Source organism: Protomyctophum parallelum, assembly GCF_964188405.1.
Source record: "Protomyctophum parallelum genome assembly, chromosome: 19".
Lineage (NCBI taxonomy): Eukaryota > Metazoa > Chordata > Actinopteri > Myctophiformes > Myctophidae > Protomyctophum > Protomyctophum parallelum.
Window position 1 is genome coordinate 2,931,814 of NC_139717.1, and position 26,892 is coordinate 2,958,705.

The 26,892-nt window shown below is 42.8% G+C and overlaps 1 protein-coding gene across 1 annotated transcript in view; it reads right to left on the reverse strand.

Moving 5' to 3' along the window:
- Positions 1-490: 490 nt before the first annotated feature.
- fndc4a (fibronectin type III domain containing 4a) overlaps positions 491-26,892 on the reverse strand; it is a gene marked incomplete at both ends in the record, with an annotated part of 44,821 nt that continues 18,419 nt past the window's right edge. Inside the window, 3 exons of the mRNA XM_083791040.1 lie at positions 491-532; positions 4,974-5,119; positions 9,656-9,745. Of these exons, the coding sequence (XP_083647166.1) occupies positions 491-532; positions 4,974-5,119; positions 9,656-9,745 (278 nt within the window). The remainder of the gene's footprint in view (positions 533-4,973; positions 5,120-9,655; positions 9,746-26,892) is intronic.

A 26,892-nucleotide genomic window follows, 5' to 3' on the forward strand; every position in this document is an offset into this window, starting at 1 on the left:
CCAGTGTGTGTCCGGCGGAAACCTCGTATGAATCTGATCTCAGGTCAGAATGGGATAAAGTGAGAATGGTTGGCAATGAATGAAGCGACTGCGCAGGAGAGGGAGAAAGGCAGACGACTTCTGTCTCAATGAAGCGACTGCGCAGGAGAGGGAGAAAGGCAGACGACTTCTGTCTCAATGAAGCGACTGCACAGGAGAGGGAGAAAGGCAGACGACGTCTGTCTCAATGAATCGACTGCGCAGGAGAGGGAGAAAGGCAGACGACGTCTGTCTCAATGAAGCGACTGCGCAGGAGAGGGAGAAAGGCAGACGACTTCTGTCTCAATGAAGCGACTGCGCAGGAGAGGGAGAAAGGCAGACGACTTCTGTCTGAATGAAGCGACTACGCAGGAGAGGGAGGAAGGCAGACGACGTCTGTCTCAATGAAGCGACTGCGCAGGAGAGGGAGAAAGGCAGACGACTTCAGTCTGCAGCGTCCGTCCACCGTCTCTCAGACCTCGATGATGTTGATTGACGGCACGGATGGATGGAACTGCAAACAGGACAGAAGAAATGAACAATGGCAATGAATTGACTTTCCTCCTTTTGTTTAGCCCATTCTGACCTGAGATCAGATTCTAAAAAATGTCTTCTACATCCTGACAGTTTTCCATTCTGACCTGAGATCAGATTCTAAAAAATGTCTTCTACATCCTGACAGTTTTCCATTCTGACCTGAGATCAGATTCTAAAAAATGTCTTCTACATCCTGACAGTTTTTCATTCTGACCTGAGATCAGATTAAAAAAAATGTCTTCTACATCCTGACAGTTTTCCATTCTGACCTGAGATCAGATTCTAAAAAATGTCTTCTACATCCTGACAGTTTCCCATTCTGACCTGAGATCAGATTCTAAAAAATGTCTTCTACATCCTGACAGTTTTCCATTCTGACCTGAGATCAGATTCTAAAAAATGTCTTCTACATCCTGACAGTTTCCCATTCTGACCTGAGATCAGATTCTAAAAAATGTCTTCTACATCCTGACAGTTTCCCATTCTGACCTGAGATCGGATTCTAAAAATTTCTTCTACATCCTGACAGTTTTCCATTCTGACCTGAGATCGGATTCTAAAAAATGTCTTCTACATCCTGACAGTTTTCCATTCTGACCTGAGATCGGATTCTAAAAAATGTCTTCTACATCCTGACAGTTTTCCATTCTGACCTGAGATCGGATTCTAAAAAATGTCTTCTACATCCTGACAGTTTTCCATTCTGACCTGAGATCGGATTCTAAAAAATGTCTTCTACATCCTGACAGTTTTCCATTCTGACCTGAGATCAGATTCTAAAAATGTCTTCTACATCCTGACAGTTTTCCATTCTGACCTGAGATCAGATTCTAAAAATGTTCTTCTACATCCTGACAGTTTTCCATTCTGACCTGAGATCAGATTCTAAAAAATGTTCTTCTACATCCTGACAGTTTCCCATTCTGACCTGAGATCAGATTCTAAAAAATGTTCTTCTACATCCTGACAGTTTTCCATTCTGACCTGAGATCGGATTCTAAAAATGTCTTCTATGTCAGTCGCTCTTCGATTAAAAAATAATAATAGCAGACCTACAAGCGCGCTACCGAGTGGTGCGCTACGAGCTTGTAGATCTGCTATTTTTCAATAGCTGAAGCATAATGTAATGCTAACACCAAAATGGGTTAAAACCACTTTCTCCTCCTAATTTCCCTCTAGTCTACACCGAACCTCTTTTCCAAAAAATAGGCGATATACAAGTTCACAACTGGTCGTGCGGCGACACTATGTGTGAGCTTGTAGATCTGACATGATGGTGTTGTCAAAAGCCACATTTACAGTATGTGACATGGTTATTGTGAAACATACCAGTGGAATATCAGAAATATATTTGTGATCATTTTGTATTGGCAATCTTTCCACAAGCTATAGGATCTGGATGGACATGCCATGGTTTCATGTGGTTGTTGTACTATGCTCCACATAGCGTTTGTCATACAAAAACTAACCAAATTAAAGGAGAATTCCATACTAAAAGGCTTTCTTACCTGTCTTTGTAGTTGTTACATCCCCACCAAAGAGGTCCAGGTGTTATTTTGTCCAAAAGCTCCTTATTGGCTATTTCCCCTACCATAAGCCCTCAATGAATTGCATTGAATTGAATGGGAATTGAATGGGGCTATGGGGTGTTGTGCTAATTCGCTTATTTCCATCGCTCAAAATTATAATTTCTTTGTATATATCCTCTCTTCATAATGTAAATAATATCCCAAGCGGCACACTTTACTACTGCTTTCGATGGAAATAAGCAAACTAGCATAACACCCCATAGCCCCATTCAATTCCCATTCAATGCAATGCAATTCATTTAGGGCTTATGGTAGGGGAAATAGCCAATAAGGAGTTTTTGCACAAAAAAAACACCTGGACCTCTTTGGTGGGGACGTAACAACTACAAAGAAAGGTAAGAAAGATAAGAAAGCATTCTAGCATGGAATTCTCCTTTAACTGATGAAAAGCAAAATCCTATTTCTAGAAGTGGCACTGGGCACACATCCCTTTGCTCCCCCTCCAAAAAAAAGTTAGAATGATACATTTCCATAATATTTTCACGGGTCATAGTTTAGTTTTAGAGGCATAAAGTACCAGTATTGCTGACTCGGTCTTTAATTAATTTAATGAATTCAAGACGGTGCACGCATTGAATCATAATACAAACGTTTTTTTAATGCAAGCCTTGAGTTAAACAGCAATCGCAAAATGGCTCAAATGAAGAGGAGAACTGATAGAGCCAGCGTACATTTAAACCTGTAACTTTTGATATAATCTTTTCACTGGCATATTTTTCACAGCAACCGTTCCACAAAATGTGCAATTAACTATTAATATTAACCCATTTTGCGCGGGAACCCCTTTTGGTGTTTTAAACATTATGTTATGATTTAGCTATTGAAAAATAGCAGATCTACAAGCTCATAGCGCGCCACCGAGTGGTGCGCTACGAGCTTGTAGGTCTGCTATTTTTGAAAAATCTTAAAAATGTGGCGCAAATCTTTGAATATGTATTCTTTCAAAGTTAATGTTTTTAAATCGGGTCTAAATTTTGTGATTTTCTGCCGCTGGCAGAAATATAATGTCCGTACCAACGTATTGTAACTTTCCAAATATCTCCAGGCGCTAGCCTAGGACTCTTGCAGCAGATTCTGTATATCAGACAAACGCTGAGTTGCCAATGTTACACAGAATTATATTTTTTGGGGCATTTTCTTCTTTTTTATTTTTATTTTTTTAAGATATTTTTTTGCGGCTTACGCCTTTACCGCGACTGGATCACCAGTCCGGTGCCCAGACCGTTATGCTACGGCCTGGGCCGATTTTCTTCTTTTTTTTAATATATTTTTTATCCCACGATTTTGTAACCCATTTTTCACCCCTGTGTCAATCATCTAATCACCCTCCGCCAACCTAGTCCCTTGCCTGAGTGTCCAAGTTGCTCCTTTACACCTGACAGGGGGGAGTTTCCCTGGTTGGACGTAGCGCGTGGAAGGAGCACGTTATTCCAACCAGTTCCTTTCCCCTCCACCAGGCGCCCCGGCTGGCCAGGGGGAGGCAGTTTAGAGACCAGGATTACTGCATGTTTTTGTGAGGGTACCTACCCTAGGGGACACGGGGGGGAGAACATGTGATGGTATCTACCCTAGGGGACACGGGGAGAACATGTGAGGGTACCTACCCTAGGGGACACGGGGAGAACATGCAAACTCCACACAGAAAGGGGCATTTTCTACTGTATCTGACGGTGACAGTGAGTGAGAGAGACGTGGCAAAAAATGGGAATGAGTCTGACATGCAGCAAAGGGTCTCGTGTTGGATTCAAACCAACGTTAAAGGGACACTTCACCCTTTTTGCAAAAACATATATGTTAATGACGTTTAGAAGATTTAGAACACTTTCCTGGGGGTCTTTATGTGTGTAATATGTGGTTTTAGTTATTTTAGATTGTAGCAGTGAGCACAGTGTCTCTAATGTCATGGACACTGGTCTCACTACCTTCCTGGACTTCATTTCCCATAATGCTTTGGTGCACTGCTCCTCCTTGTGGATAGGGGGAGAGCTGTCTTACTGAGACAACATGTAGTCCAGGAAGGAAGTGAGCCCAGTGTCCATGACATCAGAGACAACAGGCTCACTGCTACAATCTAAAATATCTAAAACCACATATTACACACATAAAGACCCCCAGGAAATTGTTCTAATGCTTATAAACGTCATTAACATATATTTTTTAGCAAAAAGGGTGAAGTGTCCCTTTAACTAATGTAGCAAAAAATACATCTTTTCATGTCATATGAAAGCAGGGAATCATATTGACATATTGGTTGTTCAGTTTGACCCACCAGTTTTGGAGATATGGCTTATAGAGTAATGTCTTGCAGAAAACGGTGAGTTGAGAAAACAGGCTTGAAAGGTTCACTTCTGTGGTCTCTAACATTACACCTAGCTACATGTTTATTTCATATTTACATGTAAATTTCAGCTCTGACACTTATTTCAGACATGATCTAGTATGTGAAGATGTGTCTGCCTGTGCTATTAATTCATTTTGAAAAACAAAACAAAAGTTTTTCTCCTCTGGTGAAAAGCTGGAATGTGCATGATGGCTGCAGGCTCTCAGTCGAATCTGGTGCCATATGGCTTAGCCTTAGAGAACCCCTTTTGGTGTTAGCATCATGTTATGCTTTAGCTATTTAAAAAATAGCAGATCTACAAGCTCATAGTGCGCCACCGAGTGGCGCGCTACGAGCTTGTAGTTCTGCTATTTTTGAAAAAATCAAAGAACGACTGACCTATAGAAACATAGCTTTTTCAGAAAACTGTCAGGATGTAGAAGATCTAACATTTTTTAGAATCTGATCTCAGGTCAGAATGGCTTAGAGAACCATGCTATACAGTATACCTTGCTGCGTAGCAGTCCTCCGTTGGGGGGGTGCTCCGGCGTGCTCCTCTCTGAACACGGCTTGGCCTTCTCCTTCTCCTTGCTGCTACTGGTGGAGTCGTTGTCCTTGATGATGTCATACTGTCTGCAGAACAGGGCAATGACGGCTGCCAGGGTGAGAGATGGACACACACACACACACACACACACACACACACACACACACACACACACACACACACGCACACACACACACACGCACACACACACACACACACACACACACACACACACACACAGAGTCAGGTATAGCCATTCATATATATTGGCACCCGTCACTCACAGACCTGTCACCTCGTGCTCTGACTGAGCGTGTCACATTGAAAGCCCCATGTTGGATAATGGAATTCAGCCCCCAGCGGGGGGGGGGGGGTCTGTGCCTTTATCTCTAAGCTCATTGGGTTGGAAAATCTCCACAGACTTGCTTGAAAATCAATTAGCTTGCTTGCTTCATTGCAATTTTTTTTTTAAACAGTTTCCGTGCCGGGAATGAAGGTTACTGTCGCTGCCAACCCCGCTAATACCGCCTTTTGTTTTATGTGTTTAATCCGCCATAATGTAATAAATAAAAAGAAAATCCGTCTTCGTCGCGGAGAAAGAGACTAGATGCATTCGCTTTGATGACGAAACCGGAAATCGTCACATGCTGTGGGCTGCTAGGGCTTCTGGGAAATTGAGGCCAATGGAAATGCATGGGGTGCAACGCCTCATTGAGTCGAGTCTTGTGTGCGTCTTCCGGGTGCACCAAGATGGTGGATGATATGCTCGGATCACAACAAACCACGGGAGCTTTTTTTGCTGGATTTTCGCGGATTAAAAGCCCAAATAATTCAGCGTATGCTCTAAAGGTAATACAACAATCTCGGCAGTGAAGGGGGGTTGATTAAAATGCGGGTTAAGCGTGAAAAACAGTCAAACTTACAGTAAATATAATGATCATTATTTATTGAATCCTTCTCCTATAAAGTGCGAGAGCGGGGACCAGTTTATATTCATAATAAACTTAATTACCAGATGTTAACGACGTACTGTATAGTGTTTCATATTCAAGTCAGTTAAGCATCTTGATTGGATTGGAAGTACCATACTTCAATCTCTTCCCGAACAAGATAGTGATTATTTCCTGAGGCAAAGCATGGTGTAAAGTGTAAACGGAAAGCATCCGTCATGATTTCCCATTCAACCTCCTCCTCAGCTATGTAATTCTTGGGGAGCTTACGATCTGGTTTCATTGGCATATTATGCATGTTGGCACCAAGAAAGTTTTTTAAATAATTACACCTGTACGTGCCCGTCGAAGTCGGCCACCGGAAAGATGCAACTTGGGAACCTAATGATATACGTTGGGAACCTAATGATATACGTTGTCGTAGCACCGTTTTAACGGTCAGCTGGTTGTCCCACATGGAGATCTGTGTATGTATACTTGGCAATCATTTGGGCCCACTGGCAGAGCCTGATTGGTTGAGCCTCATTAGGCCGACTGGCAGAGCCTGATTGGTTGCGCCTCATTAGGCCCACTGGCAGAGCCTGGTCCATGTAAAAGGAGTTGGCCTCATTAGGCCCACTGGCAGAGCCTGGTCCATGTAAAAGGAGTTGGCCTCATTAGGCCCACTGGCAGAGCCTGGTCCATGTAAAAGGAGTTGGCCTCATTAGGCCCACTGGCAGAGCCTGGTCCATGTAAAAGGAGTTGGCCTCATTAGGCCCACTGGCAGAGCCTGGTCCATGTAAAAGGAGTTGGCCTCATTAGGCCCATCTGGCAGAGCCTGACCAGAGCCTTTTGTGGTGGTTCTGGAGAAACATGGACACGTGGGTCCGACCGACCCGATACCGGGCACTGCACTCCCTGTGTGAGAGTGGAACGCGTGTGTCGAATGTGAAGTCGGTGGGGCAAACGGTTCTCGACTTACGTGCATTACAACCGCACGCGCACGCACGCACGCACGTACAGTACGCAAAGACGTGGCGCATTTATAGTAGGATAGCATAATGTAATCATTTTTAGTTAGTTAGTTCGTTTATTTATCTCAGTAATTTACAGTACAGTACATTTCAGAATGGGGGTTTCGGAATTACAGTTTGACTGAAAAGGTTTGGGCTGAAGCCGAAGCTTATTATGCCCACCTTTTTAATGATTCAAATAATAGAAGAAAGGGAAAAAAAGGAACAGAAAAAAAACAAAAAACAGGAACAATAGCAATGGGAAAAACTGATTATCTGTAGTGATGTGCTTCTTGTATATCAATGATGAACAGAAAATTAATATTTAGCTTAAATGCCTTATACTAGTTACGTTACGCCCACATAGATTTAGCTTTTTTAGAGCATACTTTTATATTTGAAGTGGTTGCTTCAAATATAGTGTATTTTTTTATTCTCGTTTACTTTTACTGCATATGTGTTTGTATATTTATGTTTGAAGTGGTTACTTATAATAATAATTTATTTTATATATATATATATATATATATATATATATATATATATATTTCTTTTTTTTATATATAATTTTGTAATATAATTTTGTAATATCTACTGCCTATGCATATTGTATATATTAAAGTGATTTTATATATTTGTCAATTATCATAGCTTTATATGATCTTTTAAATGTTCTTATGGAGTTGCTCCCTTTTAGTTCTGTATTGAGTTCGTTCCACAGATTCACCCCAATGGCAGATAGACATCTCTGTTTTATGTTAGTTCTTGAGATTTTGATTTTTTGGAATAATCCAGTTCCTCTGAGTTCGTATCTACTCTCCCTGGGTTTGAACAGATCCTGCATGCAGGTTGGAAGTAGCTTACACATTATTGTAGCTGAATCATTGCAAAGGTTGCATAATAACATGACATTTTGTCGAGTTCAGGAATCAAGCCCTTTTCTAAACGGTATGCTTTACGTCTTGCGATAGTGGATAATCCATAACATTTTATAGAGAGAACAAACGGCAATAGTGGAAGTGGAAGCCAAGGCCTTAATTAGCTTTCCATTTACCGAAGCGATAAGAGTGACATTCAATTTTCATTTCAATGAATATTTAACAAAGGTGTTAGCTGTTTATTCCAAACGCATGCAAAAGCCATCTGTGATACCGTATTACTAATTCATTAGGTATCTGTAAACTACCTATACTGTATTTTGCAGATTGAACTGACACGGGTAATGAGCTACTGTACATTTTAGAGCTCCATAACCACATAAGATCCTTCTGTACTTTGTTATCAGGAGGCCAACAAGGGTCTTATCCCATTCTGACCTGAGATCAGATTCATACGAGTTTTCCACTGGACACACACTGGTCTGATTAAACAAGGACTGCTTCTTTTTCCCCTACATCAAATCTCACTAAGTAGCCGATCCCACAAGTTTACAATGCGTCACGTGGCGACATGTGAGTTTGTAAATCTGCTATTTTCGCCAAATGACACTATACTGTAGTTTAATGTAATTTAATCACAGTCTTTATATTTGTTACCCGCTCTTTCTTTCACCAGCTGGGCTATAGAGCGTTGCAGTCCCGCCCCCTCGAGAGACCCGGTAGATAAATCCCTGTTCATCCCCGACTTTTCAAAAAGTTTTTATTTACGTTTACGCCGCGGACAAAGCCAACTCTTGTCGTGACCAATCATGACAATAAACACAATGTTTTGGGCCAAACAAAGAATTAGAAAGTAGAAAATAACATCAGGTTACAACACTTTTTTTTGTTGTTTTTCTTCTTTGTAATTCTTTGTTTGGTCCAAAATATTGTGTTTGTCGTCATGATTTGTCACGACTCCAGTTGGCTTCGTACGACGCTTGAAAGGTCTTTAAAGAAATACGTTTTGAAATGTCTAGGGGAAAGATTACCGGTATGGAGTTAATGATTAAGCTGCTGTCTAATGTATTGATGTATTGGCCCTTGGACGATTACGCTGTGAAATAGCTGGAATATGTGCAACGTGACCAGCACAGTCTATACAGTAGATACAGTACCTACTGTACTCTCTTCTTCAACTTCCCATTGAAAACGACCCAGCATATCATGTGAGATCTGTAGTGTGCGTGTGTGCTTGTAGAAATGCTATTTCCGCTGAATGTACGCTTTATCATCACATGCCCAGAATAGGGACGCTAGGGTCCATTTGGTTAATATTTCATGTAGGCCTGCTCTAGGCATCGCATGCAATGTGTTTGTCGTGTGTTTGGACTGTTATGTATTAACCATGTCAGTAGTACGGTGTGTGTGCGCTTTGACATTTTATTATCAATTATGTTTTAGCACCCATGTAACTTAAGACATTTCTGCACAGTAACTGGCAACCCTAGTCTTATTCCTTAAAGGGACACTTCACGCTTTTTGAAATATATATATATATGTTAATGATGTTTAGAAGATTTATAACACTTTCCTGGGGGTCGTTATGTGTGTAATATGTGGTTTTAGATAACAAGTAGTTATCATGAAACATATGCGTAAGGATGTCGGGGCTAGGGCAAGTGCTACGGGCCATGATGGAGTCTGAAGACACTTAGTGCGGACACTTTTTTGTCTTTCAAAGACTATGCCTTTTAGAAAAAAAGTCTGGATGTTACGCCCCAGGATAAGGACGCTATAGGTTTCATGTGGTTAATCGTTAGCATAAATATATAACAGACATACCTGCCCACATGAGCAGCACCACCACAATGATGACCATCTCCCCTGTTTGTAGATGTCTGGACTTGTCCAGTCCCTGCACTGTGGGGTCATCTGGGAGAGAGAGAGGGAGAGAGAGGGAGAGAGAGATCAGAAGTCAATACAGTCAGCGAACTGTGGGGTCATCAGAGAGAGAGAGAGAGAGAGAGAGAGAGAGAGAGAGAGGGAGAGAGAGAGAGAGAGAGAGAGAGAGAGAGAGAGAGAGAGAGAGAGAGAGATCAGAAGTCAATACAGTCAGCGAACTGTGGGGTCATCAGAGAGAGAGAGAGAGAGAGAGAGAGAGAGAGAGAGAGGGAGAGAGAGAGAGAGATCAGAAGTCAATACAGTCAGCGAACTGTGGGGTCATCAGAGAGAGAGAGAGAGAGAGAGAGAGAGAGAGGAGAGAGAGAGAGAGAGAGAGAGAGAGAGAGAGAGAGATCAGAAGTCAATACAGTCAGCGAACTGTGGGGTCATCAGAGAGAGAGAGAGAGAGAGAGAGAGAGAGAGGGAGAGAGAGAGAGAGAGAGAGAGAGAGAGAGATCAGAAGTCAATACAGTCAGCGAACTGTGGGGTCATCAGAGAGAGAGAGAGAGAGAGAGAGAGAGATCAGAAGTCAATACAGTCAGCGAACTGTGGGGTCATCAGAGAGAGAGAGAGAGAGAGAGAGAGATCAGAAGTCCATACAGTCAGCGAAACGTTGGTGAAAGTAGGACCCCACTTGACGACCCCTGTGAAGTGTCTGTCCAGCTGTCTCCACATCACAGTGCTCAAGTCTTCCAGGTATGCGGTCAATATGCTTACATATTTTGTCAATACTTTCAGTTGTTACACCTAATAATGTGTAATCATTAACTATAACATTACAACAAACAAAAACATGGTGCAAACTTGAAAGGAAGAAGAAAGAGAAAAATAATAACGATTGAAAGTAATCATGGCAGCTCAGATCTAACCCTTCTGAGGTGTGCACTGTGCATCGGCCTTTTGCTAAAAATTGGGCACAAAAGTGTGTTTACCTGATGCAAGCATCATGCCATTATTTATTTTCAGAAGCTGCTGAATCCAATGTTCAATCCTTCTTTAACCCATTTAGAGGACGATTCTACAAATCTAAATCCTGACGGTTTTCTTAAAAACCCCATGTTTCTGTGTCAGTCGTTCTCAAACCTTTGTCATGTCAAGGACCCCATAAAATATATGTAATTGGCCGCCGATCTGAAAATATGTTGTTCCAGAGACCTCCCCTGCATGCAGAAGCAATGATTTAAGTTAAAACTGTTCGCCACATTTTCACACTTTTTCAAAAATAGCAGATCTACAAGCTCATAGCGCGGCACTCGGTGCCGCACTACGAGCTTGTAGGTCTGCTATTTTCCAATAGCTAAAGTGTAACATAATGCTTAAAACACCAAAAAGGGTTCCCACAAAGAATGGATTAAGAGGATTGACGGTGAGCCTAAACTCCTTCTCCTGAACCATCTTTTAACCTGTAAGGATGGAACTCTTCCAGAGCACCACTCTTACCAATTGCTACTCTTTTAGTGAAGCAACTCATCAAGGCATATACATATACATATTGGCCCTGAATACCAGAGTGTCAGCTCTCTCTCTCTCTCTCTCTCTCTCTCTCTTTGTCCACTTCTTGGGTCATAAAGAGAGCTGTGACTCCTTGTGGAAGCATTTACCAATTATAATTATGTAGTAATGATCATCATTCTAATGGACAATTTGCCATGAAACGTGATGAGCACAAGCATATGCTCCCTCACTGCAACTTTTAGTGACCAAGAGACCTTGGGCTGTATTTTGCGTGTCTTAAGTACCAGGTCTTATTCCCTAACTTGAGTAAACTAAAGACCTGGAGGCGTGATCAATGCTCTTTGGCCACTCAGAATATAATAGCCAAATGGCATTGATCACGCCTCCAGGTCTTTAGTTTACTCAAGTTAGGGAATAAGACCTGGTACTTAAGACACGCAAAATACAGCTCCTTTCCTCTATAGTGCTGCTCTCAGGCTGAAATGTCCACTTGTTTTCAGTTTTAAAAATGCAGAGTAACGATAACGTGTTCATCTAGCAGTTAATCAGACCCAGTGTGTGTCCAGTGGAAACCTCGTATATGAATCTGATCTCAGGTCAGAATGGGTTAATATATATGTATATAAATTTGAGGTTTTCTCAACTTCGACGCTACACCTTTTGCTGCCGAGCGTTCCGATGCTAACGCTCACAGTATCTCCACACTGCTGGTGTGAATGTTGTCATATTTAACACTGCTGGTGTGAATGTTGTCATATTTAACACTGCTGGTGTGAATGTTGTCATGTTGATCCTTTGCCTTTCCCCAGCCGTAACCTGTTTGAAACCTACATTATTGTCCATTCCCATAGTTATTGAAAATGCGAAATATATATTTTTTAATTTGGTCTAGATCAGTGGTTCCCAAGCTTTATCATATCAAGGACCCCCACATTGACCCTAATTATCCCGTGGACCCCCCATTTGAAAGAAATATGCCAGGGACCCCACCATAAGAGAAGGTTTTTACGGCTCTAGCAGAGATTCTCAACCCGTTTAATTTCAAGGACCCCCTCAGTTTGACCTGCATTAGTCTACGGACCCCCCAATTTAATGGCATTTCTATCTCTGGGACCCCCGAATTAAATTGTAAAATCAATGCTAATTTAACTTGAGAGCATACAAAATGTACATTTGTACACTCTCTGAGTCACAGACCCATATAAGGGTCCATTTGGTTCCAAACTATCATTTAGCTGGGGACCCCCGGCCTGTAACTCCCTCAAGGACCCCCAGGGGTCTCCGGAACCCACTTTGGGAACCACTGGTCTAGATAATCAAATGATAACCTACTTTTAAGAACGAGATTCTGAATCTTAACAAAGGTTTTGTTCCTGAATTAGTCGAAGGAACCTGACCTAGTAGTGTACAGTATGCTGCTACAGTATACCCTACATATTTCAGTACAGTACACTACAGTATACCCTACATATTTCACACTAAGTATTCAGTTTCTCAATGAGAACAGTTTCAGTGGATTGTGCTCGACACTTTCCAAGGACACTGTGATAATTAGTCCAGCCGTGGCCAAAGATCCCATGACGCTCTTCTTTGGGATTGTGAACTGTACAGCAAAGCTATATGCACTAATAATACCCCAGCTGCTCCTAATTGGTCCTACAACTGATACAACTCCTCTGCTGATTCATTTCACATGTACATTATTCCTCTTTGTTTGTTTGTAGTTATAATGTGAAGTATGTTGTAATCAAAGTGTTCCCAGCTCAGCTGTGGCCTTGTGGTTACTCAGAGTGTTCGCCCCTGAGACAGGGAGGTCGGGGTTCAATCCCCGGCCGGGTCATACCAAAGACTCTAAAAATGGGACCCAGTGCCTCCCTGCTTGGTGCTCAGCATCAAGGGTTGCATTGGGGGGTAACGGCCGATTCATACTCTTATTTTAGAGCCGAATAAAAGTCGGTTCGGCTCTGTAGAGCCTGCCGAAACAGCGGTAAAATAGGAGTATGAATCGGCCCTAACAAGTCCCTGCAGCATACTAGCGTCATGTCCAGGGGGTGTACATCAAGAATAGATGCCTCACGCTACAGGCACAGGAGATATAGGCTCCTGCCGTATGTGCTTCCATGGCTATCTGCAAGGCTTACTTACTGTATGTTGTAATCAATAATAGCATGCTAACACGATGTCAGTCGGTTACCTTTGTGGTTTGTTCATGGTTTTGTAATACCCTGCAGTATCACTTCCAATTTCATCGTCTGATTTATGTTTTGGAAAGTGGATTTGTCTATTATTTCCCCTGGTATTATCACTGAATTTACAGTATGTATATTAGGACTTGTGGATGGTGCATTGCATAAATATATAGGCCTATAAATTAAATAGAAACATGTCTGGGGAAAAGTTCCTGACCACAACCAGGCGATCTCTGACGCTGCACTAGCGACTCTTACTGGTAGGTGTGTCTTTGGCAAGGAGAGGAACTATAGCTTGTATATAGCATGTGTGAATGCCATCCCAGTTAACCCATTTTGGTGTTAGCATTACGTTATGCTTTAGCTATTTAAAAATAGCTAAAGCAAGCTCATAGCGCGCCACCGAGTGGCGCGCTACGAGCTTGTAGGTCTGCTATTTTTGAAAAATCGAAGAGCGACTGACCTAGAAGACATTTTTTAGAATCTGATCTCAGGTCAGAATGGAAAACTGTCAGGATGTAGAAGACATTTTTAGAATCTGATCTCAGGTCAGAATGGGTTAAAACTCCTCACTCCTCCCATGCAGGGCCAGATATAGGCATGGGACACGAGTGTGGCAATGCCCCCTAAATTACCCGACTGCCTGCCCCACCAAACATGATCGTGCAAAAATCCCAAATTTCAAAGATATTTCAAATGAAAGGGCTTATATTTAAAACCATTTGAAACACTATGCTACTAATTAACCAAAACTGTCGCACCAAACCACCACCAAACCAACAACATTTTTATCATCCAAAAAATAAAGATCTCAGTCGGACCGCTCTTTGCTCTTTGCCCACTGATCTGGGATCAGATTACCTGTGCACCGAGAGAGACAGCTCTGATATCTACAACAACCCCCCAGAGCAGAGCACAAGATAAAGACATTTAACACTCAATTTAACTACTTTCAATTGAATGCCATATACCACAGATACATATCACAATAGAACAACATCACATTATAATCACAGAGTCACCCATTACATAGCCTCGATACCCAGGCTTTCATTTCGTCTGCGCGAAAGATGAAAGCCTGGAAAAAGCCGTGGGCTGAACCAGTCTAAAAGTGGGAGTCAACCCTTCCGGGTGGGCGTCGCTCTAAACAGAGGCGCAACACGGACCGAACGCTAGGGGGGGACAAATAGCGGCGCCGCGAAGCGGCGCCGCCGAAAAATCCGTCCCCCCCGTCCCCCCCACCACCCTAGGGGAGGGGGGGATGGGGGGGTCTAACCACAAAAACGTGGGGTTATGGTTAGGGTTTGGGGTCGGACTGAGAGGTTGTTCCAGTGACTCAATGTACATACAAAACTGCGTTTTGGCACAGTTATTATTATTATTATGAAATACCTGGCTGTGATTCCTCCTCCTCCCCATTTGTCTCAGAACGTAAAAGTTTAACCACATTATCAGCAGCGCCTCGAACAGGTCAAAACTCACTGACCATCTGATCTGTAAGTTAGCCTATCCTATATAAAATGTACAACACCTGGGAAGTTTTCAGGAGAGGATGTTTTAACATCAACATATATAGTTAGTGTTAAACCCATGCAACTCGAGAGGAAAGAAAAACCTGCAGCGCCTTACCTGCATGTTGACAGTTTTGCTTAATAGCGGCGTGACCGGCGTCGATCTCCTCCTTTCCCCAAATCCCCCCAAATAATAATATAATTCCCAAAGTGGGGTCCGGGGACCCCCAGAGGTACAACTACATGATAGTTTGTGGCATGTCATGTGGACGCTCTCAGTTTTTTAAATTAGTCCCATCCCATCCCACCGCTAGACATGGCATTACAATAGGGTCCGTCCGAGCTGTATAAAACTATAAATCTTCTCTTATGGGGGTCCTTCTCTTCTCTTCAAATGGGGGGGTCCGCAGGCTAATACGTGTCCATTTGGGGGTCCTTGACATGAAAAGGATAAAGTAAATCCATTCATCTACTGATAGCCAATACACCAAAAGTGGTGCATGACACCAAAAGCGGTGACCTATTGAATCCTGTTCCTGTATTATTAGAATCATTACAGAGTGCAAAGCACATTGGGTCACTGATGGCGGTGTAACAACTCCCAAACTTCCGAAAACACAGAACAGGCCAAACCATTTTGGGATTTAAACAGGGGTGGATCAAATATATATGCTTCAAAATATATCGCGTTTATGAACGCAGGATTTCAAAAGTATTACTCCTAAGATAACTTTGGAGCCAGGGGGGATACAGGGGGGGACCCCCCCAGCCAGGGGGGACCCCCTAACTCATCTGGGGGGGACCAATGTGACGCTGGCAGGGGACTCGTCCCCTGCGTCCCTGTGGCTATTGCGCCTATGGCTCTAAATGATGTGACGTAGCGCTGCACTAGGGGGGAGAGGAGGGGCCGGGGGTGACGGACAGATCGATGAGATCCAATCAGGGTGCGCGCTTTTCTGAGGCGCGACCCTCCCATCTAGGCCAGAAATGTCTCTGCTTAGGTCAGGCTACCCATTACACAACTAGATGCCACTTATCATGGTACAACCGCCATTAACCCATTTAGGCCCCGACGTCGAAATTCATAAAATATCAGTGGTGCTCAATATTTCATATGTCAAGGACCCCAAAAATTATATGTAATATGCCTCCGCCCCCCCGTCTGAAAATATGTTATTCCAGGGACCCCAGAAGCAAAGATTTGAGTTAAAATGTTCACTCTGTAATAATATATATTCAAAGATTTGTGCCACATTTCCACGACTTTTCAAAAATAGCAGACCTACAAGCTCGTAGCGCGCCACTCGGTGGCGCGCTACGAGCTTGTAGGTCTGCTATTTTTCAATAGCTGAATTATAACATTACATAATGTTTAAAACACCAAAAGGGGTTGTGTCAGCTATAGCATTTACAGTAATAGTGACTGCTTGTATAGCGAATATGAGAGTGAAGGGCATTGACGTGGAGAGACAGCTGAAGGAGCAGAATGAATTACTGTTAGAGAATGAATTCTGAACGGGGGCCCGGGAAATATATAATAAACCTTCTGACTTGCATACATGTCTCAATGAACTATCGCTGCGCTGGATTTATTACAAGATGTATTCATATCAGCGATCAGCATCGATCATGGATTTCACATCAACGCCACGCCAGACTTCCCGGTCCTTCATTGCCCATCCCCAGTTCCTGCTTACTGATGCCTGTGTCTCCTATATAGGGATGACATCAGAGGGAACGACAGCTTTCTACCTCTGGTCTGCTTTGAGGCAGGACTCCAGAGGAGAAGGGAAGATATATAACCTCATTGTCAGCTCTGTAGCAGTGGCCGGAAAACTGTGTTCTTCTGGATCGGACTAGTGAAGAAACACGGGGGAGGTTGCCGTATATTAGATCAGTCGATGGGTGGACTAGTGTAGAAACACAGGGAAGGTTACCGTATATTAGATTAGTCGATGGGTGGACTAGTGTAGAAACACTGGAAAGGTTGCCGTATATTAGATCAGTCGATGGGTGGACTAGTGTAGAAACACAGGGAAGGTTGCCGTATATTAGATCAGTCGATGGGTGGACTAGTGTAGAAACACGGGGAAGGTTGCCGTATATTAGATCAGTCGATGGGTGGACTAGTGTAGAAACACAGGGAAGGTTGCCGTATATTAGATCAGTCGATGGGTGGACTAGTGTAGAAACACGGGGAAGGTTGCCGTATATTAGATCAGTCGATGGGTGGACTAGTGTAGAAACAGGGGAAGGTTACCGTATGTTAGATCAGTCGATGGGTGGACTAGTGTAGAAACACGGGGAAGGTTGCCGTATATTAGATCAGTCGATGGGTGGACTAGTGTAGAAACACAGCGGAAGGTTGCCGTATATTAGATCAGTCGATGGGTGGACTAGTGTAGAAACACGGGGAAGGTTGCCGTATATTAGATCAGTCGATGGGTGGACTAGTGTAGAAACACAGGGGAAGGTTCCCGTATATTAGATCAGTCGATGGGTGGACTAGTGTAGAAACACGGGGAAGGTTCCCGTATATTAGATCAGTCGATGGGTGGACTAGTGTAGAAACACAGGGGAAGGTTCCCGTATATTAGATCAGTCGATGGGTGGACTAGTGTAGAAACACAGGGGAAGGTTGCCGTATATTAGATCAGTCGATGGGTGGACTAGTGTAGAAACACAGGGAAGGTTGCCGTATATTAGATCAGTCGATGGGTGGACTAGTGTAGAAACACAGGGGAAGGTTCCCGTATATTAGATCAGTCGATGGGTGGACTAGTGTAGAAACACAGGGAAGGTTGCCGTATATTAGATCAGTCGATGGGTGGACTAGTGAAGAAACACAGGGAAGGTTGCCGTATATTAGATCAGTCGATGGGTGGACTAGTGAAGAAACACGGTGAAGGTTGCCGTATATTAGATCAGTCGATGGGTGGACTAGTGAAGAAACACGGGGAAGGTTCCCGTATATTAGATCAGTCGATGGGTGGACTAGTGAAGAAACACAGGGGAAGGTTGCCGTATATTAGATCAGTCGATGGGTGGACTAGTGTAGAAACACGGGGAAGGTTGCCGTATATTAGATCAGTCGATGGGTGGACTAGTGTAGAAACACAGGGGAAGGTTCCCGTATATTAGATCAGTCGATGGGTGGACTAGTGTAGAAACACGGGGAAGGTTCCCGTATATTAGATCAGTCGATGGGTGGACTAGTGTAGAAACACAGGGGAAGGTTCCCGTATATTAGATCAGTCGATGGGTGGACTAGTGTAGAAACACAGGGGAAGGTTGCCGTATATTAGATCAGTCGATGGGTGGACTAGTGTAGAAACACAGGGAAGGTTGCCGTATATTAGATCAGTCGATGGGTGGACTAGTGTAGAAACACAGGGGAAGGTTCCCGTATATTAGATCAGTCGATGGGTGGACTAGTGTAGAAACACAGGGAAGGTTGCCGTATATTAGATCAGTCGATGGGTGGACTAGTGAAGAAACACAGGGAAGGTTGCCGTATATTAGATCAGTCGATGGGTGGACTAGTGAAGAAACACGGTGAAGGTTGCCGTATATTAGATCAGTCGATGGGTGGACTAGTGAAGAAACACGGGGAAGGTTCCCGTATATTAGATCAGTCGATGGGTGGACTAGTGAAGAAACACAGGGGAAGGTTCCCGTATATTAGATCAGTCGATGGGGGTGGCTCTTCTCTTCCATGACAGATTTTGCGCTCTCATTAGAAGGCGGGTGTAAAGGTGCCATCAAACCGTTTCTCTAATATCTTTGAAAGTGTCCACATTGTCTCTGAGCCATAGAGTAGAATCGGCTCAACGGTCGTCCTAAATATTTTATATTTTTAAGCTGGGATGAGCAGATCGTATGCATGTCATTGCAGGCTGACCAGGCCATATCCTTCCTTCCTTCCATGCATTGTAGGGGAAAGCGCCCTTCAAAATAAGTGCCTTAACCCATTCTGACCGGGCACCCATTTTGGTGTCGGCATCATGTTATGCTTTAGCTATTGAAAAATAGCAGATCTACAAGCTCATATCGCGCCACCGAGTGGCGCGATACGAGCTTGTAGGTCTGCTATTTTTGAAAAATCGAAGAGCGACTGGCATTTTCAGAATCTGATCTCAGGTCAGAATGGGTTAATCAGGACCAGTGTGTGTCCGGCGGAAACCTCGTATGAATCTGATCTCAGGTCAGAATGGGTTCATGTGTATCCTCCATCATGACTAACTGTAGGGGTCAGCACTTAGCAGTGACAGGGACTTCACGTATGTGTGTGTGGAGAATATTGGGAATTGTCATGATGACTATATTTGGAGAGCCTTTTGAGTGCCAGCATTGAGCGTATAGTAGCTTTGATATATTTCCTTCCTGCTGTTAAAGCGTTGCAGCGAGGTTTAGACTCAGCAATAGGGATTATAGTGAACCTGTCATTCCTTTGAAGTATTGCACAGTAATTGTGTCTATAAGGGGACCACGTTTCTATTGTTTGACAGCCTATAATAAGACATTCATGCTTTTGACTTTTGCTGTTGTAGGTCTGCTATTTTTGAACAATCGTGACAATGCAGCACAAATCTTTGATTATATATTCTTTCAGAGCGAACGTTTTTAACTCAAATCGTTGCTTCTGAGGAGGTTCCTGGAATAACATATTTGTGACCCAGCCCAGCAGAATGTGCCTCAACTCGCCAGAATGAAATGGTCGAAATGGTCGAAATAAAACCTTTTTTATTTATTTATTTATGTGATTTTCGTTCTTTTCATATTAACACAGTTTGAATGTTGAAGAAGGTTTTCGTTCCAACAGATTATTCATTTGGGCAAATTAAATGTATACATTTATCAGTCAAAGATGTGCTTGTTTTGTCAGGATTCTTTGCATGGCAAATTCTCTGCTTTGGGGTATCTGTTTCAACAAGTTTTAGATGGTCATATCTCCTTCAATTATTCCAATTAGTCCAATTTCATTGAATGATACATCATATGAAAGCTTACATTCTGTACTTTAATAATCTGTAAAAATCTGTAATCTGTAAAAATCGAGTTGAGGCATTTTTTGCTGGAGTTGGTCACATATTAGCTCAAACTCCCAGACTCACCTGTCCTGGACCTGTGTGCCTTATTGGGGGCACACCGTTTGAGAACCCCTGCTCTGTCCTCTGTAAACTAAGATTGGCTGGATGAAGGATGGCTGCAATTCGAAACTGGCCTCTGTAAAATCTGAATCCCCCCCACCCCCCCCCCCCCCATTTCCCCTCACTGTATAATGTATCTTTTCCCTTTTTTGCTTCCTATATGATGAATTCCTGTTCTGTTCTTTAGCTACATAGAAATGTCTATTTGTATGTCTCTAAATGTTTTGATGAATTGAACAATGTGGACCCTGTTGTAAACAAGTGTAATGCTTAATTGGGTCGTCCACTCACAGTTAACAGTCTCTGTATTGAGTTTGTGCTGTAAATTCTACAAACTGTTAATAAATATTTCAATCAATTCAATCAATCAATGTCCTCTCGTCACCAGGTACTTTTATCACTTTAATAAGGTGTTATTATTGCTCCTGGTTAGTTCACCTATTAGCCTCCTTAAGTGCAGACATTGTGCTTTCTGTACGTTGTAAAGATGGATTTGTTGTGGAAAGTTGACACTGATTGTTTATTTACTCACTACAGTACTATGCCACACTTCAGGTAATGAAGCCCGTAAACAGATTCTGCGGTTCCTCTGACCCACTTGGATCACTCACGGGGCTCCCAAGACCCCACGTAGTAAATCTTTACTTTTATGAGTCTAAATGTAGGGAAGCATTTCATCATTCTATTAATGTGCCATGACTGAGTTATTTCATCACTCTCTAGTCACATTGTGTGAATTTCATTTTATAGGTAAATCAATATAATCTCATTGACAGAATGATATCCAAATGCATGCATTTTGGGGCGGGAACCCCTTTTGGTGTTAGCATTATGTTATGCTTTAGCTATTGAAAAATAGCAGATCTACAAGCTCATAGCGCGCCACCGAGTGGCGCGCTACGAGCTTGTAGGTCTGCTATTTTTGAAAAATCGAAGAACGACTGACATAGAAACATAGCTTTTTCAGAAAACTGTCAGGATGTAGAAGACATTTTTAGAATCTGTCAAAATGGGTTAATACCACCATGGAATGCATACAGTACAGGGATCAGTTTAGAGGTTGATTGTAAATTAGTCGGGATCAGTTTAGAGGAATGCATACAGTACAGGGATCAGTTTAGAGGAATGCATACAGTACAGGGATCAGTTTAGAGGAATGCATACAGTACAGGGATCAGTTTAGAGGTTTATTGTAAATTAGTCTCTCCTCTCACTTTTGCTGATCGTGCCAAAACTAAACTAATGCTACCGGATCTGAGTCAGCTGGAGAGAAACATGGTTCACGAGCATCAGCACTTCCCACATATTACATAATAGGAACTTTGGCTGCACCGCCTAAGTCAAGGAGAACAAGTATAGGTCCGGTGTTTAGACCTCTTTGTTGTTGTGGGCAGCGGTGGCCGAACGGTTTGCGGAGCGGTCTTGATATCGGAAGGTCGCTAGTTCGTATCCCCACGTTAAAATCACCACTGTTGAAGTGCCCTTGAGCAAGGCATTGAACCTCTACCATGAAATGTTCTATGAGCAGGGCCTGGCTGTAAACAAGTTCTTGAGCTTAGTCCAAGAACTTGCTTTGCTTTTCTTTGGCTGTCACTATTTCAGTCATTCTGACCTGAGATCAGATTCTAAAAATGTCTTCCACATCCTGACAGTTTTCTGAAAAAGCTATGTTTCTATGTCAGTCGTTCTTCGATTTTTCAAAAATAGCAGACCTACACAAGCTCATAGCGCGTGCTATTTTTCAATAGCTAAAGCATAGCATAATGCTAACACCAAAAGGGGTTCCCGCCCCAAAATGGGTCATTAAAGTCATTTTAATTGATTTATCCTATATTCATGACTGAACCAAAAATTGAGTCATAACATAACCCAAAATGATTGCTTCTGAAATCTAGTCTGGTCACAGTGTGATAGCCTGGTTAACCCTTTTACTGCTGCCATTTATTGAGAAATTAGGACCTAATTCATGCCAGCATTTTTTTAATTTGAGCTCTTATTTTGAAAAGCCACATTTTGCCTCAACCGGAAGTGAGCTTATCCCTGCCAGCTTTACGTTGCCAAGACAACCTTTGTTTACATAATCGAATCAATGCCGGTACATATAGCACTCCACAACGTCGGCTCTGTGCCGTCAAAGAAACGCTGTTTTGACCAAAAATGCCATCTGGGACAAGGAATAGGAGATACAGGCGATTGAAAGAAACGGATAGAATGGATTCTTATGGCGACCGCGATCTAATCTGAACGATCCAGTGCAGTGCTAACAAAACTGCTAGCTAACCGGCTAACGTGAGTAGCATTATGGCTCGATCGATCATATGCACTATAAAAGTATAATTGCCGAAGGGCTACGGCAATGGCAGCAAGGTGTATTATCAAATTGAGGCTTTGATTGCCGAAGGGCTTCGGCAATGGCAGGAAGACGGTTAATAAACCAGACCGAATCAGCCGTTGGCAAAAAAAAATTGCCTACCGGCGGATTTCGGTCTGGAGAGGCTCAATTGTACGCCCATTTTCTACACACGAGAACGTGTGCACCCAATAGGGACACGGTATGCAATATGGGCGGGCTTTGGTACAGTGACGTTCAATGCTTGAGACCTTTGACTGACAGTATACCTCTGACCAATTGCGACAAAGAGAAAATGTTTCCCTGGAAATGAAATCCAAGCTGAGCCTCCCCAGACTAATATCCCGCGGATCCGTGCGATATTAGTCTGGTTTATTAACCAGGCTAACAGTGTGATGCCCTGCGCTGTCGATATACAGTATCTCCGTCCCACTGCTCTCATCTGCTGCTGAAACCATACAGTACCTCCGTCCCACTGCTCTCATCTGCTGCTGAAACCATACAGTACCTCCGTCCCACTGCTCTCATCTGCTGCTGAAACCAGTCAGTACCTCCGTCTCACTGCTCTCATCTGCTGCTGAAACCATTCAGTACCTCCGTCTGTCTCACTGCTCTCATCTGCTGCTGAAACCATTCAGTACCTCCGTCCCACTGCTCTCATCTGCTGCTGAAACCAGTCAGTACCTCCGTCCCACTGCTCTCATCTGCTGCTGAAACCATACAGTACCTCCGTCTCACTGCTCTCATCTGCTGCTGAAACCATACAGTACCTCCGTCTCACTGCTCTCATCTGCTGCTGAAACCATACAGTACCTCCGTCCCACTGCTCTCATCTGCTGCTGAAACCATTCAGTACCTCCGTCCCACTGCTCTCATCTGCTGCTGAAACCAGTCCCAATCCGTCATGGTCTTCACTTCACCAGCACATCAAATGCAGAGCTCAGACACTGAATCTCAAGTGCTTTAGAGTGCGTGTCAGAATCCTGATCAAGCACCCCCCCCCCCCCCCCCCCAAAGTGATATATATATATATATATATATAGAGTTGCATATATTTAGAGAGCCCGGCCTGTCTCTAGCCATGCGTGAAGACACACTGTCAATAATAAATTGGATGGTTGGAGGAAATCAACCTTTAGAGAGCCAGGCCCTCTGGGAGATGAGCTGCAGAGAGGGGGTTCTCAGGCCAGGTGCACTTATCGTGTCTATATACTCTATGTAGCTCGTTTTAAAATGTCAACATGCTTGAAAGCATTCACAGTCCAGGAGAGGGCATACTGTGCAAGACTCCCTATACTGTATGTTCTGCCTGAGGAGTAATATGGCCTTTATAGCAGACCGTGGGGCTGTATTTTGCGTGTCTTAAGTAACAGGTCTTATTACTTAAAGGACAACTTTAGTTTTTTTCAACCAAGGTTCATGTTTTAGGTTGTCATTAGAGAAACTAAAAGGTTGAGAGTTCATTTTCTTTCATTTGCTGCTTTCTTTCGTTTTTGGGATTTTACCAGTTTCTGATAGGGGGGTGGGGGCATTCGAGCATGGGGATAAATATGTATTTTTTGACAAAATATTATGGCGATTTATTATTTTATAATTTACTATAGTCCTAATAAACCCCAAGAAATTACATCTGTCCACAAAATATCACAGGATCTACTGAATGTGACAAACTGACATATTGAGCCTATACACACAGTATAAGCCTTCCCCCAGTAGGCTACCTTCACATTCAGTAGATCCTGTGATCTTCTGTGGCCAGATGTAATTTCCTGGGGTGTATTACGACTATATATCATAGTCAATAATACAGAAATAAATCACAATAAAATTTGGTAAAAAAATACATATTTAGCCCCATGCTCGAATGCCCCCGCCCCCCTGTCAAAAAGAGCTAAAATCCCTAAAACGAAAGAAAGCAGCAAATGAAAGAAAATTAACACGCATCTTATACTTTCTCTAATGACATCCTAAAACATGAACCTTGGTTGAAAAAAACTAAAGTTGTCCTTTAACTTAAGACCTGGAGGCGTGGTCAATGCTCTTTTTGCCACTCAGAATAGCCAAATGGCATTGATCCCGCCTCCAGGTCTTAAGTTAAGTGATAAGACCTGGTACTTATAAGACACGCAAAATACAGCCCCATGTGTTTAGTGTGAGGTAATTCAGCCGTAAAAACATAATTTTCATCATCGTTATAGAGTGGTGAAGTCACTGCATGGGCCCCTATTTAGATGATTGTAATTGCGGGTGCTATGTTCTCTCTGTGTACATTAGCCACGTATTTGATGGTGATCTGCATTACTGCGTTGATCAGAAATGAAACTATAGGATTCATGAACTATGGATTCATGATTCCCTTCTGGCTCCAAAACTATGGAATGCACTTCCCATCACAATCAGAACTGCAGCCTCACTCCCCAATCTAAACTATGGAATGCACTTCCCATTACAATCAGAACTGCAGCCTCACTCCCCAATCTAAACTATGGAATGCACTTCCCATCACAATCAGAACTGCAGCCTCACTCCCCAATCTAAACTATGGAATGCACTTCCCATCACAGTCAGAACTGCAGCCTCACTCCCCAATCTAAACTATGGAATGCACTTCCCATCACAGTCAGAACTGCAGCCTCACTCCCCAATCTAAACTATGGAATGCACTTCCCATCACAGTCAGAACTGCAGCATCACTCCCAATCTAAACTATGGAATGCACTTCCCATTACAATCAGAACTGCAGCCTCACTCCCAATCTAAACTATGGAATGCACTTCCCATTACAATCAGAACTGCAGCATCACTCCCAATCTAAACTATGGAATGCACTTCCCATTACAATCAGAACTGCAGCCTCACTCCCCAATCTAAACTATGGAATGCACTTCCCATTACAATCAGAACTGCAGCATCACTCCCAATCTAAACTATGGAATGCACTTCCCATTACAATCAGAACTGCAGCATCACTCCCAATCTAAACTATGGAATGCACTTCCCATCACAGTCAGAACTGCAGCATCACTCCCAATCTAAACTGTGGAATGAACTTCCCATCACAGTCAGAACTGCAGCCTCACTCCCAATCTAAACTATGGAATGCACTTCCCATCACAGTCAGAACTGCAGCCTCACTCCCAATCTAAACTGTGGAATGCACTTCCCATTACAATCAGAACTGCAGCCTCACTCCCAATCTAAACTGTGGAATGCACTTCCCATCACAATCAGAACTGCAGCATCACTCCCAATCTAAACTATGGAATGCACTTCCCATCACAATCAGAACTGCAGCATCACTCCCAATCTAAACTGTGGAATGAACTTCCCATCACAGTCAGAACTGCAGCCTCACTCCCAATCTAAACTATGGAATGCACTTCCCATCACAATCAGAACTGCAGCCTCACTCCCAATCTAAACTATGGAATGCACTTCCCATCACAATCAGAACTGCAGCCTCACTCCCAATCTAAACTATGGAATGCACTTCCCATCACAATCAGAACTGCAGCCTCACTCCCAATCTAAACTATGGAATGCACTTCCCATCACAGTCAGAACTGCAGCCTCACTCCCCAATCTAAACTATGGAATGCACTTCCCATTACAGTCAGAACTGCAGCCTCACTCCCAATCTAAACTATGGAATGCACTTCCCATCACAGTCAGAACTGCAGGCTCACTCCCAATCTAAACTATGGAATGCACTTCCCATCACAGTCAGAACTGCAGCCTCACTCCCCAATCTAAACTATGGAATGCACTTCCCATCACAGTCAGAACTGCAGCCTCACTCCCAATCTTCCACCGTAGTCGGGGAAACCCACCTGTAGACTTAGATAGCATTTTATACAGACTTATAGCATGTTATGTAGACGGCACTAGAATTGCATTTTATGTAGTCATAGTATAGTATAGTATAGTATATATATAGTATATATATTCCATTGTTACGTTCTTAGCTTACGCATGTTTCATGATAACTACTTTGTATGTATGTGATGTATTGCTGTGCTTTTCGTTCTTGCTTAATGTAAGTCGCTCTGGATTCTGCTAAATGCCTAAATTGTATGATATTCTTACGATGATGAGAAGTATCATTTATCAGCAATAAAGGCTATACTTAAATAATCCATATATTCTCTAACTATATCCCTCCGTGCTCACCGTTCTTGTCTCCAAGGACACATTGAGACATAATTATATTATTCATGACTCTTATTGGTGATATTGTTATTAATAGATCTAATTAAAAAAAAATCTATCGCTTGAAAGTACTGTAGTTTATTTGATGATATTGAGCATGAAAACAGTTTGTTTAGTTATTTCTACATTTACGTCTGATTTCAAATGGCCAACAGTGGTGTTGGCCAGTGATTTGATATTAATATTAACGTGATGGACGGAGGTACATGGTCTTGATATATCAGAAGTCTCTTTCTATTTGTACATTTGAAAAATACACAAGTCTATGTCTAAA